Source organism: Hypomesus transpacificus, chromosome 3 (genome assembly GCF_021917145.1).
Source record: "Hypomesus transpacificus isolate Combined female chromosome 3, fHypTra1, whole genome shotgun sequence".
Lineage (NCBI taxonomy): Eukaryota > Metazoa > Chordata > Actinopteri > Osmeriformes > Osmeridae > Hypomesus > Hypomesus transpacificus.
The window spans coordinates 11,915,759-11,930,815 of record NC_061062.1 but is presented as its reverse complement, the minus strand read 5'-3'; the positions used below and the strand labels follow the sequence as shown (position 1 = coordinate 11,930,815).

Here is a 15,057-nt window from a genome sequence, read left to right as displayed (position 1 = left end):
ATCTCTTCAATTCCCACTTCACACACACTCTGCCTGTCAATGTGAACCTCATCATCTTTGTGAGCCAAACGACAAATAGTCTGCAGTCAACACACACACACAACAGGGAACGCAAGACAATGTTCAAACATTTAACCAACAATGGCCAAAATGGTAGTATGCTTCATAAATCTACCAACAATACTGGCATAAAGAATTTCCAAAACTGAGCTATTAAGCAGTGCACAGAGGGATAGACTCAAAAGCGCCACACCTAGCTAAGTAACTGGAGGTGAATATTCAATGGTTTCTGAGCAGGGACGAAGACAATCTCCATACAAGTTCTGCCCTGCCCACTGAACACAGGGCTAAACTGTCGGTAAGGGAGGCTGTCGGTCTAGGGGCCACTGAAGGCCGGTGGGGGCCAGTAGGACAGTACCACAGGAGGAGGAGAGAGGGAGGGGAGGAGGGGGAGGAGGGGGACGAGGGGTCTGGTGCCCGGGCGAGGCTCTTATCTCAGCACCTCACATGGTCAACTTTTCAGCAGAGCTCATTGTGTTGGAGCTCTTCCTGCCCGCATGCCGCTCACTCAGGAAAACATGTTGACTCATCAGCAGTTCTGGGCCAGCCCAGGGAGGAGACACAGGAGAGGAGAGGAGGAGAAGGGAGAGAGGGCAGGCCGAGGACAAGCGAGGAGAGATAATGAGAATAGGAGAGAACAGTAGGGAACAGGAGAGGAAAGGACAGAACAGAACAGGGGAGGGCAGGAGAGAACAGGGGAGTGCAGGAGAGAACAGGGGAGGGCAGGAGAGAACAGGGGAGGGCAGGAGAGAACAGGGGAGGGCAGGAGAGAACAGGGGAGGGCAGGAGAGAACAGGAGAGAACAGGGGAGGGCAGGAGAGGGCAGGAGAGAACAGGGGAGGGCAGGAGAGAACAGGGGAGGGCAGGAGAGAACAGGAGAGAACAGGGGAGGGCAGGAGAGAACAGGGGAGGGCAGGAGAAAAGAGAACAGAGTCCAGCAGCAGCTACATCCTCAAGGAAAGAGGGAATCCGGAGGGCTCAGAAGGGTCAGGAATGTGTGTGCATAAGGGACTGTAGTGTATGTGTGCGTATATGTGTGTGTGTGGATGTGTGTGTGTGTGGGGTGGGGGGGAAACAGAGAACTGAGTGAAAACTTCCACAGAAGTGTGTGTATGTGCACACTGGTGTGCTTAGAGATAGCAAGGCTATCAATTCCCACTTCCACTTCCCCTCCATATTCCTGTAATACAGCCAATTATTTATTTGTTTTGTAACTGGAAAGAAATCTTGTGGGGTGTTTTAAAGAGAGGATTGTGTGGTCCAACAAGTCAACCAGCAGTCAACCAAAGTGGGAATTTACCAATTACCATATGCCTGTCAATCTGTCATCTAAAAACACTATGTTGATGCCTCTCTTGTCTTGTGAGATATCTGATATGACAGGTGTGTTCATGAGAGTGTCTGCGTATGATGGATCAGTTCTGTTTGCCGTCATCAACGTCAACGAGCCATCTGAACCTGTCATCCTGCTTTCCCCACCCTCCAGACTCACTGGCCTCCATCTGCTCTCATTCCTCCAGCCAGGCTGTGGAGCATGACGGAGCGATGGAGGGAGGACGCTTCAGGGAAAAAAGAAATACATGGGTGTCTGAAAGGGAGTGGAAATCGAACAGGAGAGGGAGGCTGGTGAAAACGATTTGGACCATTGGGTTTAACTGTGTTGTTGACCTGTGTGCTGTATGCTGGCATTTGATTTAGCCTAGCCTACTGAATTCAAGCCATAGCTTTGGGGCAGCTTTAGTTACCGTAGTCGGGCCTCAAATTGGGCTTCAAGGCTCTGTAAGTGGGCTAGGCTAAACCTTGTGGGAAATGGCTCAATGGACCCCTCAGTTCTCAGGTGGCCTGGCCCACGGACACAGAACCTGTTGTGCAGGACTGAGGAATGCAGGGCATGACACTGTATCCTGTAGAACACCCTTCTTCTGCCCGCCCGGAGGAACACAACCGGAGGGTGAATCACCAAACACCAGCCGTTGAGAATGACATCTTCACACACGCACACAAGCCATGTTATTGCTGAGGAAATCTGGCATGTTTTTCATTGTTGACTGGAGCGGGAGGAACTGTCGACTGTGATAGTGCTGCACTGTGTTTTCAGAGAGGTCTGTTTGTGGCGGTGTGTATGAGAGTGCCAACGCTCAATGATCCAATTCCCACACACACACACACACACACACACAACAGCTACTCTCTCCCTCAACTCAGAGGAGACAGGAAGGAGGGGGGTGTTTGAGTGGTAAGAGAGGCTGGCCAAGTTCAACAACGTGTGGACCTGAGGGTCAATTGCTATTGCAATGTGTTAGTAATACCACTCTGGCAAACCCTAATCCACCACTTCAAGTCAATGGGACCTGGCATTGTGCTAGCCTGATGCCCAGTGGGCCTACATTAAAGCAAGATAATCCACAGCAATATCGTTAAGTGTCCATTAAAGTCCTATTAAGAGTCACTATGCAGCCCATTTTCCCTGAGTTCAGAACAGAGACGGACTCTCTGAGATCATAGAGCGAAGTGTGACAGCTTGGTGTGATCGAGAAGGTGTTTCCAGAATAACTGTCAAAGAAGAGCAGCTGCAGCTGCCCCCCCCCCCCCCGCCACCCCCCCTTGTGGGAAAAACCAGCTGGAAAGTAATCACCAGCAGCCAGACAGAGCTGATGGCCATATGAAATATTCAGGGCGAGCTTCTCAGGAAAGGAAAACACCGAGTGTTCATAACAACATCATCTCAAGACAGATCCTTGGAGCTGCCTTTCATTCCCACCATATTTCTCTTTCTGGGATAATGTAGGAAAACGATCTCCTAAAAACGTCAGACGGGATATTTCTTTGTGGGGTGATTCTTCGACCTCCCTTCCAGGCTGACACGGAGGTCTCGTTGTGTCAGCTGACATCACGTCAGCTTGGCCGACCCCTCTACATCTGTGTGACCTCTGGAGTCATGGAGTTAACATGTGCTTCCTTTTGACTACCACTAATATAGACAACCAGCAAGAAATGTAACAATGTGCCTTTTGGCCTGAATCAACCATAGCCTAATACTCTGAATGAAAAACGGAATGTATGCCTTGTTCAGACTAGGCTAGCTAGCTGTTACCAAGCTGCTTGTTTTGTCAAATGAATTGGCCTTGTGCTAAACTGAGTTTGCTTAGCAAGCAGTGTTAGAGTGTTCTGCCATGGTGTGTGTGTGTGTCTTAGGTTTGTCCACCATGTTGAATGGGTGAAGGTCACCCTCCAGGCATCTAAAGCCTATGGCATATTTGCACAGTCAAAACCAAACGTCCAGATCAACAGGCTGTCACAGTTCCTGACCTGGCACACTTCACTTAGTTTTGTCAGAAACTTGTCCTATTTACTGTACAAACGTGTGTCAAGCGGCCTTTATACCCTGGGGGAACTAAGCTAAATGTCTGCCACCTTCACACTGGGTAGAGCTAGTCAGTAATGATGTGCCATGTCAGTTATGCTCATGCATGAGGGCAGGCTAATCAGGCAGACTCTTGTTAGCATTAGCTCCAGGCTAGCTGACTAGCTAGCAGTGGTTCTGCAGATGTGTAGGATGTCATAACAAAGTAATGTTAACAGAAAGAGAGATACTGTTGGCACAGAAGACGCAAATCCATTGTTTATTTATTTGACGAAAACAATGGCAAAACTTAGTCAGCACACTAATTTCAGTGAAGATAACTACTCAACACGAGTACCACACAAATCAAATGGACATACAAAGAGTAAATGCGAGTCAATCAGGGAGCTGTGTGTGATTGTTGCATTTGACAAAGTTTATGCTCATGCAATGTAAAATCCTCAAAGTAAATCTTTCATAGGGACGTTTTTAATAAGGCCCTTTGGGCAACTTAACTGAAGTCAAGAGTTGCAGTGGGAGGCAGTTTTTGTGTAGGCTGTCAGGACGAATGCAAGGTAACTTCACCCTAATGCTCACACACTGTGGGACTGGTAATAAGGGATAGAGACAGATAATATCAGTTCTGACAACTTTTTGGGGAAAACGCTGCACATTTTGTTTACTGTGTTTTCTAGGCCCGAGGCCAAAGGGAGATGAAAGAGAAAGTTGAGGGAGGCAGGTAGAGAGGCAGCGTGTCACTAGCCAGGACTGTTCAATTGGGCCGCCGTCACTTTCTCTCAGTTAAAGGCACCTTGGGACTGCCTGTGTATTTGTGTGCGTGTGTGTAGGCTGTGCAAAAGAGAGAGAGCAAGAGAGCGAGAACACTGTGTTCACTGTGTGAGTTTTTTGCAATTGCCTAGAACAGGGAGTTTGCTGCACACTAGGACCCCTTTTCCGCTTCCTCTGATCCCAACCACCTGGGGTTTGCAAACTGCTCATCAATCCTAATCTTGCCACTGATGCCTGCCGAGCTATTTCAAAACAGAGTACCAAGAACCAGAAAAAAACTACGGATTTAAAACTTCAGTTAGACAGTCATTGATCCAGCCAGTCAGCTCTCTACAGCTCATGTAGAGGAGAGATGACTTCTGACCATGCTAAGAGAAGGTTAATGATAAATCCATGGCAACCAGCTGCAGGAAAGGAGGGGGAGGGGAGGGACTGGGCTGCTTCAGGTCACATGATGCCATTTCACTTCCCTGGAGAGGTGTTGTGTCATTCAAATGGGTAATTCTTTTGTGATTTACTAATGAATCTGTTGATTCCTGCTGTATTGGGTGAACCTGCTGTAGTAGTTCTTACCTCATGATCAGGCCCTTCATACAGCGTCTCAGCAGCTCACCACCACTACCACCAGAGGAGGCAACGAAGGGACACCTACAACTTAGCAGCTGCCATAGCTGTCATCATTCCAGACACACTGGGCCAAATGACTGTCCCTTATCATGAGGTTAACGCCAGTCCACTGCGCTCCGATCATCGGCAGGTCAATCGAGTCCCCTGATGAATTGGCAGTTGATAAAGCCCTCCACCTGCAGTGCCGCAGTTTAACTTCCTTTGATCGCTCTGGATGGAAGGGATCGTCTTGGCTGACTGCGTGGATGATTTAAGATCGTCACACCGACTGCCGAAGGTAGAGAACATCGATAGCATCCCCCAGCCCATGCATCATCGTCTCTTTGCAGTGAACCAGTGTGTGATGAAAAGCCTGTCAGGATAAAGCTATGGGTCTGAGTTGTGTTTCTCTGCATGTGAGTGAACAGAGGTCTAACACAGGCTGTAACTCACAGTAACATGAATTGGGTCTACTCATCTTGTTGTAAATAACAGCACACTTCCTCTGAACTGTTAGCAGACACTAACACTCACACAGCCACAATGTGTGGAGACTGCAGGGAATGTCATGCTACTATGTGGTGTAAATCACGCACCCATTCAGGGTTATTTATTATGTTATAAATAGGTCTTATATTTCTAAGGCTTTGTTTAGAGAAGATTAATTTAGATTTGTTTAATTACGACAACAAGCTTTGATGATAACTAGTTTTTTTTCAGAATTGAGATTAACTACTACTAAGTATAGCCACTGGCAAAGCTTGTTATTTTGTCAACAAAAAAGCCTTGACTGTGTTGGGCATACTCAACCTACACTGCAAATGAAGGTCCTATCGACAATCATACTTTTTCAGTATGTGTGACGTGGATGTGCCATCCACAGTAGCCGTGACTGTGGCCTGACCTCCACCAATTCTGTCTCTCAGATCAGGCAGCAGCTAATCTTAGCAGCTTAGCACTGGGAAGCCAATAAACTGCAGACTGCCACTCTTCATCCTAAGGTCGCCCTCAAATACTTCCACTAATTAAGCAGGGATGTCAAGCTGCGAGCATAGCACTAGCTAGCCCCAACTGAGACCAGCCTTTCATTCTTTGCCATTACCACACAGGTGGAGACGCACAAAAACCCAAGAGGTGTACAGAGTGACAACAATGAAGCTGGTGCAAGACTAAGTAATTAGTAGGTAGCCTGGTTTATTTTATTCAGGCTTTACACTAAATCAAACAAAACAGATAATTATCAGTCATGCTAGAAGGATCCCTAACGATGTGTAAGACATTACCAAAGGTGGTGAGAAATTGAGCAGATCTGGGAACAATAATAAATCTACATGGATACTCATGGGATATGATGTAGGCTAGATTTTGACCTTGCCTCATAAATAACCAGTCTGACCTGACAAACTTGTTCTGATGACAGCCATGCACTGTGCAAGTTACACAATACCCTAAATATTGTCCATTATGCCCAGAACACACTCGGAAATGTGCAATGTTGTTTCTTGTCAGCTTAGGCTTGAACGCAGAAGTTGCAAATCAGTTTTGTTTTTATGGTTGAATTTTTATCAAGACTATGTAGGCCTACACGTCTAAGTCTGGGTATCAATGAAAGCTGACAAATGTGACTTTTATCAAAGATAAATTTTCATAAAATAACCTTGAATTCCGACTAGACTTGACAAAAAATATGTGGCATATCCTGAGGATTCATCCTGAAGATATATCAAAGGCCACTGAAACATTTAACTGTCTCTCGACTCAACTGAACTAGCCTTTCGCCTGAAAAGATATTCACACAGGAAAGGTCATAAGTGAGTTTAGTCTTGCCTACTTCTCAAACACCTGTCTAGTCTTAACACATTTCAACACTTTATTGGCTCACCCACATTCTTGGTTCAGAGCTTGACAGTGTATTCCTCGCAAAGATTTTATGCGTTTTGCATTTAGGGTTTTGTCTTGCTGAAGAGAGATGGCGTGAGTGACGGGTCATGATTCCCTCCCAGGCTCCAGCCCATCAGAGGGAAGCCTCCTTTCTTGAAGTTTCCAGAAACTTTCCTGACACGGGTCATACATGATTTAAAAGGCCTGATGTGTACTGCAAGGTACACAAAGGGGAAACTTGCAAATGGTCTTAAGTGTTGCCCCTAGACTACGACGTGCTTTGATCACAGTGTCCAGCCTGCCTGCCCTTCATGCCACATACGATATGTATTGATACACCCATATGTCACTATTGATTGAAGTATTGTAGTTTACAGGAATGGGTTACGACAGTAAACTAATGGGGATCACTTCCTGCTTTGAAAAAAAACCTGTTGACAACATTGTTGATTTCTACAGTACTTCATTGAATGATTTCAGACACACTGACCTAGTCTTCTTGCAGAGAAGAATCATCCTAATGCTGAGCAAGGGGGATCTGTGAATGTAAGCGAACAGAGAGGGGCTGAGTGCTAGCTATCTGCTAAGTTTTATCATGGTTTATTGTTTGTAATGCTAATTGTTTGGATATCATGGCACACTGTTCCTTTACACTGACAAAGGCTTATCTTGGCACTGCCACTGGCTCTGGGGAAGTCACACCCATGCTGCATCAATGGCAGGAATAGGAGAGGACTACACTGACCCTGAGACCACTTCCCAACAATTGAATTGGGCTTATTAGTAATAATCATATAGTCTATTGCTATATTAAAAACATATTTTTCTTTGCCTTTGTATCGTGATGCTGGTGGTATAGCTTAAACGTGAAGATTTGGTTTAGAATGTAGGTAGGAGATACAGAACAGTAAATAACGACAAGAAGCCAAGAATAACCATACCAGGGTGATGGAAATGTAATGATAAGTTTAGATCTTAATGGGCAGCTCTAGTAGGCTGATCAACCTGATAACAACCAAAGTGCAATCAAGTCAGAGGTTGTAGTTGAGCTTAGCCACTATGCTCTTTTTTTCTTGTCCTTGTGTGTGGTTAAAGATGAAGTTGCCCTGTTTGTCCAGTTGGCTGATGATTGGGCCGCTACACTGCTGTTCCCCCCAGCTAGCTAACCTGTTTGGCAGCTCACAGGTCCCTGGCCACCAGTGGGCGAAGGACTTGATATGACAGAGACCTACCTGCGCCGAGACATGTGAGGGAAGAAACACAATGATGATTATCATTGACTGTAAATGTTTCAGTTTTTTGAAGCAAATCCAGTTCTTCAAGCTCCATAAAAGAAACAGATGACAGGAAGAATGCTAGTTAAAAGCAGAGCACTAGGGGAGAAGATAGGCTTTATGATTTTCTAAATAACTGAACCCAATGGTTTGCTGCAGGAGACAGAACAAGCATGGGATTGCTTTTCATCAATTGATTTCATTGGTTAGGCTAGCTAGTTTCCAAGGTCACTGAAGCAAAGCGAATCATAATCCTGACCCATCTTTTTCTGTGGAGTGACAGGAACTCCAACATTCATGCCTTCAGGAAAACTATGCATTCCACACAAACATCCAGCCTACAGTCCATGGAGCAGACCTAAATATTAGACCAACCACAACATAACCCATCCATTTACATTTATACAACATTTACCAAACAAGGTTACTATTCAGAAAGCATTCTTAAATTGAGCATTATTTAATTGCTATAAATATCCAATTATAAGACTTACCTTATTCAAGGCTTACGAAAAGCTTGTCCTGAGAAAAAATAAGCCTGCATTTAGATAAAACCAAGTGCCCTGGGGCTAAGCTTTCTGTTACCAAAACAGAGAGTCTTTTGAGAGCTCTGTTTACAGTAGAATCTGAGTGCACCCCATAAACCTTAACAATCATACGCGTCAAAAAAGCAAACCACTAGACATAGGCCTACATGGAAATTATATGGAAATATAGAATGGCTCAGTTTCCTGATGAACTGGCCTTCGTAGTGACAAATAGCAAGAGAAAGACTAACCATGGAAGGACTGAACTGCCAAGTAGCCTACATTATATTTCCGAAAATTGCTTCAACCTTTCTTGAAGCAACTATAATGGCTCGGTTGCCTATTAAAGAAGTGTGAAGGAGTGAAATTCCCTCCTGAGCCTCAAAGCAGCATGTAGCATACCATCCGCAGTGATAAGCTGACATTCAGTATGATAAACAGAGTGTGGACAAGTGTTGATAGAAAGTGAATTGCTGGATAAAAGATAAGAGGTTGAAGTTTTGAAAGAATGGGGGGGTAGATGTCAAGAGATCTCAGCTGGACCCACCAGGAAAATGGAATCCTTGAGTGGGTTTCTGATGTGGAAATCATTGTATCCTCAGAGCTGCTTCAGCTTGTGATTTCTCCTTACAACAGCAACCCTCCAGTATGACCCTGGTCACTCTGTCATTCACAACAAACCCATAGAGATAGGGAAGAGGATGAAGTCACCCACTTACTCAACCTCTAACACCCACTTGTCTTCTATTCTGGCTATCTGCCTTGCACACACACACACACACACATATTGCTACACCCCCCACCGTGGAAAGCACACCTGACTGCACACACCTGACTGTTATCACCAAAAACACTGGTACTTTGGTACTTGTTTTCCATTGTTCCCATGCAGGCCACTGGAGGTTTTGGGTCAGTCAAACTTGTTTACAGGATCTAAAAATCCTGTCTCAGTCTAAGCCAGCATTTTTTTTTGTATGCCTTTGTTGTTTGTGCAGGAGCTTGTTTAAAGACAGTTCAGTCCTACCTACATGCTATCAAAATTATGTATCTCTTAAACTCATAGACTTAGCTTTCATAATTGCTGTTATTTATCCAGAGAATGCAAAAATAAAAAAGGCTACGGCAAAGGGAACAGTATTGTGGTGTTGCTCGAGTCAGGTGTGTGTGTGTGTGTGTGTGAGAGAGTGAGTGAGTGAGTGAGTGAGTGAGTGAGTGAGTGAGTGAGTGAGTGAGTGAGTGAGTGAGTGAGTGAGTGAGTGAGTGAGTGAGTGAGTGAGTGAGTGAGTGAGTGAGAGAGAGAGAGAGAGAGAGAGAGAGAGAGAGAGAGAGAGAGAGAGATGTGTGTGATCAGGTGGTACAACCAGGCTCCTGTAATTAACAAACTCAGCCAAGTCTAGCCAGGCATGACCAGCAAATTAACATGCAGCAGCTCTCACACTCTAGCCCACAGTTCTGCTCACTGAGCAGAAAAAGCAACAACAGAGAGACGAGCTATTCTGAAAATAGCCTGGACTGCAGTTTGCCCTTTTCAAGTAGGTTAGAACTTAAGACAGTCTGAACCTAATACTTATTGATATTGTGCTAAGATAAGTCTAAACATATTTAATATATTATACATTTTTAAATGCAAAGGACAATAGGTGACATGTTTATGTCACACTGACATTTCTGTGTCTCATTGCAGTCTAGGCCTTTTGTCAATGGGGCACAAGCGATATGCCTATGATTTATGACCACCCAAACAACAGTTAGCAATAAAAGAGGGCCAACGCAATCCCTGGTGTCCGTGCTGTCCAGCAGCACCCCATCACTCATTGCAACTTCTTTCCACACAGGAACCAGACAGCAACAGGAGGAAATCCTTAGTTTAATGAAAACACTGTAGGAGGTTAGGTAGCTGGGGGGGGGATAGCAGTGTAATGGCCCAATCATCAGCCAACTGGACAAACAGGGCAACCTTATCTTTAACCACACGAGAACAAGAAGTACACTGGCCAAGCTCAACTTCAACCTCTGTCTTGATTGCAATAGTCTTCTTGACATTGAATTTGTAGTGGTAGCACAAAATAGCACCAAGCTAGGCAAGTCTACTGCCATATGAATCTAAATGTGTAACTGCATCTACATGGACTGTTAAAACAGCTTGTACAATGATTTGTGTTCTCTTTTTTCTGACAGTAGTTCAATAAAGGATCACCACAGGAGCTTATACCAGAGTTGTCCCTTCAGTGTTCTGTAGGCCAGCATGCAGCAAGTGGAGGCTGAAGTTAGTCGTAATCTTTGTTCTACACAGCTTTGCCAAGAGCTACCTAGAGGGTCCATGAAACTGTAATGATAGCGGTGAAAAATGTTAATGACTGGTCCTTGCATGCTTCCATCCATGGCAGATCTGTGTTAACGGAAAATGAATGAAGAAGCACATTTTCTTGAGAGAAACAAGATTTATAAGTCATAAATGATTACTGATTTGCCAAGCAACCATTTCCATTAACTACTTAACAATCACAAATTAAAGTTAAGAGAGGCCACAATTAGAGAACTACTTCAAACACGTTTGAGAGATTGATTCTCCCAAATTCACTGGAAAGAAGTGGGCAATGCGGTCCAAAGCAGAATTGGTCATCCCACTTCCATATCAAAACGGTTCTGTATTATAGCCCTTTTCTCCTGTCATCATTTGCCTGAATACACTACACCAAGGAGGTCATCTGTAAGGTACACATTGTAGTCTGTCAAGTAGAACATTAGGGAAGGATATAATTGCTTTAATAACCTTTGCTTCCGAAGCAACTGAACTAAATTGCACTTACTGCTCGATGAAGGTTAGCTTCCTTTTATTTGGTGTTCCTAATGACAGGAGCAGTTGCATGCTAATGTGGCAGGTAATGCAGACAAATAACTAGGCATACAATCAACATCTCACAGGAAATCCAGACACTTTGTTAGCTGGCACAAAGTGGATATCTTGCTAATAAAATGCCATCTAGCTCGCTGTCCTGGATCAATTTCATCCCTGGCAGGCTAATCAGTCTGGGTAGCTAGCTAGCGTGTAGCCAGTTATCCAGCCGGCTACTACTAGCTAGCAAGCGATTTAAGCATATCGTCCAATCGAAACACTGGTGCTGAAGAGCGCCGAGACCCAAAGGATGGATTTTCCTTAAATCACGGATAGATAGCTAAACATACAATGTAAACAAAATGTTACGTTAATGTATGCATTTGGTCACCAACATGAACAGCTGACAGCAAGCCTGGAAGCTAGTTCAGAGGTAGAACTGGAAGATAGAAGCACCAGCAATGCTCCAATTGAGATGAGACTCACGAGAGCGAGCTAGCTCGAGCTAACTAGCTGGCTAACACTGGGTTCTCGGTGCGGCATCAAAGCTCGGTGACATTTCACTCACCTAATAGTGACCGAAGGTGTTTTAGTCGGGTCAGTACATCCTTCTTTGGGTCCAGAACTTTCTGTGTTGATTTCTTGACGTCGCCATGGCCCCTTCGAGTGAACATTCCGCTGTAAAACGCAATCTTGAAAGATGAAAATTACCCCTTCTTTACCATACAGTGTGCCTCCTATGTTACACTGTCACTTTCTCACTACCGCTCTATGCTTGCTCGGTAAACATACGTTGAATCTAGTCTCCTCCTCCTACGTGGGTGTGTAAACACGGAAACCCAGCTCGTGAGGTTGGGTTAACACGTTTTGGCTTCCCATGCAGCCGGGTCTGGAATGCCGGTTCGGATTAAGTATGGATATGTATTCCTCGGCATAGAACAGCAATATTGATATTGAGATAAAACCTAAATGGTGTTACGGGGGTTAAAGCAATAAATAAAACCTTTTACTTTGTGGAAATACATAAAAAGAGCAATTTACCGCCCCGATTATTCTGTAGGCATTCACTGGTATTCAAACCTAGGGTAATGTATTACCCATACTGTCAATCATTTTGTTTTAGAATAGTGTGGCTGGCAATGTGTAAATAGGCTACAGTTATTTCCTTCCTTCATTCAATGTTGTGTCTGTTGCAACATCATGTAGTTACTACTCACCATCTCAAATCACTCACTGGTTGGAAACAGGACAGACATGGCTTTATTGTGGGACTGCATCACATGGATCAGGATGAATGAGAGCAATAATATCACAAGTGACAATAATATTGACAATAATATAGCCTACATCTTAGTGGATACGTAGACTTATCCACCTTCTGCCACAATTGTAGCAATTGGAAATGTGTTGTTCATATACATTGTTGTAATAATCTTTATAATGACTGACTTTATAATAAATGATACATTTAGCCCAGCTCCAAGTTTAGGGTAGCTATGCTGAATAATTTTAGATTGTTTATTTGTTTCCTAAAAATGATTGATCAATTTCAAAGTGGTCCAAAGCAAGTCCAAATCAAGAAAAAAGGAACCTAAAGTGTTGGACAAGTTTCTGCATTTATGTAACCCCCAAGTGCCACCCTGTGCTAATAAACGGTACTGTATTACGACTCACCAATTTTGGTACATTTCTTCAACTGATTATCCCATTGTATTAAAATGTGTTATTTGGTTTGGTTAATTTGGTACATTTCATTGTGTTAGTTACAGCTGAATTTGAGATTTAATTACAATTAAAATTGCTTTGAGACACACACACAGATTGCTTGAGTTGTTACACATGATTACACAAATAAATGTTTTAATACAGATTCTATCCTAAACCAACAAGCTCATATTAAATATGAATAGGCTAATTCCTGGGTTATTTTCTCACACATTTTGAAGAATCTGTACAATAGATAATGGAGATGTTCTTCATTAAAAATGTGTTTTGAGTAAAGCATGAATGGCACATAAACATAGCAAATGGTAAAATGTTTATAGCCTACTCAGACATTCTACAGCCCTGCTATTCATTCAGTTTGTCAATAGAACACTTTTACTGACCTGTGAAGAAACTTCATTTTATGGAGGACAGGTCGCAGAAGAAATATCAAAGTACCAAAGTCCAGTTTTTGATGATTTTAAAGTTTGTAAAACAGGTAGTGTTGTTGCAAACTGATATTTTGTATAGTAAGAGTGCATATACTGTATGTCAAATTGAGATTGGACAAGTAACACTACCTTAATCACCATGAGGGGGCGCCTAAAACACAAATGTTTGTCATTTGGAGGCATGAGTAATCCCTATTGCTGAAAAAAACCTTGCCAAAGAGAAGCAAAGTTCACAAACACACACACACACACACATACACACCATGGTCTAAGGGGATTTGCATTTCAAAACTATACAGATATTTAGACTAAAACACTTTTACAGAAAATAAAAATATCAGTGAAACCCAGCAGAACCTAAGGAAGTATGTTATTACAGCAATTCAAAGAGGAAACTTGGGAATGTCAAAGACGGAATGTAGTCACATGTCTTTCTTAATAACACAAGAGTGCAGGCATAAAAAGATGTCTTATCACACTGAAAACACATGATTTATGTGTATAGTGATGTAGTACAGCAGTGAGATATCACATAGCTGTCAAAATGTTAGGCCACATTGTTCTATGGTATCAATCCAGGGTGATTTAATAGCCCTTACTCATTGCACATTTTTTACATTTCAGTTTTTGTCCATCTGCATTGTATTGTATAAACTGCTATGGTACATGTTTTGCTCAAACTATTATCACCAAAACACATTGACATTTTGCACATACCTTATCTACTGTATCTGCAGAGTACAGAGTGTACCTTAAAAGGATCATTGTAAACCAATTGCATTGGCTGACATTCAGTTGTCGGCTATGTCGGCTACTAGTCTTTGTTCCCCTATGGCACAGTCATTGAGGATCACGTCGCAGCAAACAGAAAATGTATTTGAGACGGTCTCTGAAGGTAATCTTGTTCAGTCAGTAATGACAACAGAGCAAACAACAGTCAGTTTAGGTCAAACTGGAGGAGTGAAATCAGCTGGGTTGGGTAGAGTTGGGTATGACACTCATTATTTGAAGTGGGCCATTCTGAGAAAATTAGAGGTCATCTGTCACAACAGATGTTGATTACAAAACGGGTTGGTTGGAACGGATAATTGAATGAAGTAAGCAAGCAGGAATACATGCCCACACACAGTGACACATACACACAAACACACCTACATACACACACTTGTGTTTTGTCAAAAGCCTTTTCTAATTAATCGTGATTACCATGCTTTCTTGGCAATCTTCCAGTGTTCTTAAAGTGCAGGTTATAGCTCATCTTCTATCCTTGACTGTGGGATAGCATCTACAATACCTTAACAATAATGACTGAGAGTTATTTACTTACAGTTCACAGCGGCTACTTGAGCCAGATTTTTTTTACTGAATTAGAAAAAACTGTGACAATAGCACTCTATACCAATAAGCTCTGTTAGATCATAAAAATAGACTTTGGTTAATGAATTTTAATATACAAATATGTTAATGGAAAGGAACAGAATCTTGTCTTGATTCATAGTTAAAATGACTTTCATAAGCATGACATTGATTCGAGGCCATCCTTGTCAGCAAAATTAATTAAAGTGCAGGTAACATTCTGACCTGA

The 15,057-nt window shown here is 43.1% G+C and overlaps 1 protein-coding gene across 5 annotated transcripts in view; it reads right to left on the bottom strand.

The window, feature by feature from the left end:
- Positions 1–12,109, bottom strand: part of ralgapa2 (Ral GTPase activating protein catalytic subunit alpha 2) — an 88,470-nt gene extending 76,361 nt beyond the window's left edge. For 3 of the 5 annotated variants that reach the window (XM_047013818.1, XM_047013834.1, XM_047013809.1), the window contains exon 1: positions 11,885–12,109. In XM_047013818.1, coding sequence (XP_046869774.1) covers positions 11,885–11,990 — 106 coding nt within the window. In that variant the 5' untranslated portion in view covers positions 11,991–12,109. The remainder of the gene's footprint in view (positions 1–11,884) is intronic. The other 2 variants (XM_047013801.1, XM_047013826.1) reach the window with 1 other exon arrangement.
- Positions 12,110–15,057: the final 2,948 nt, after the last annotated feature.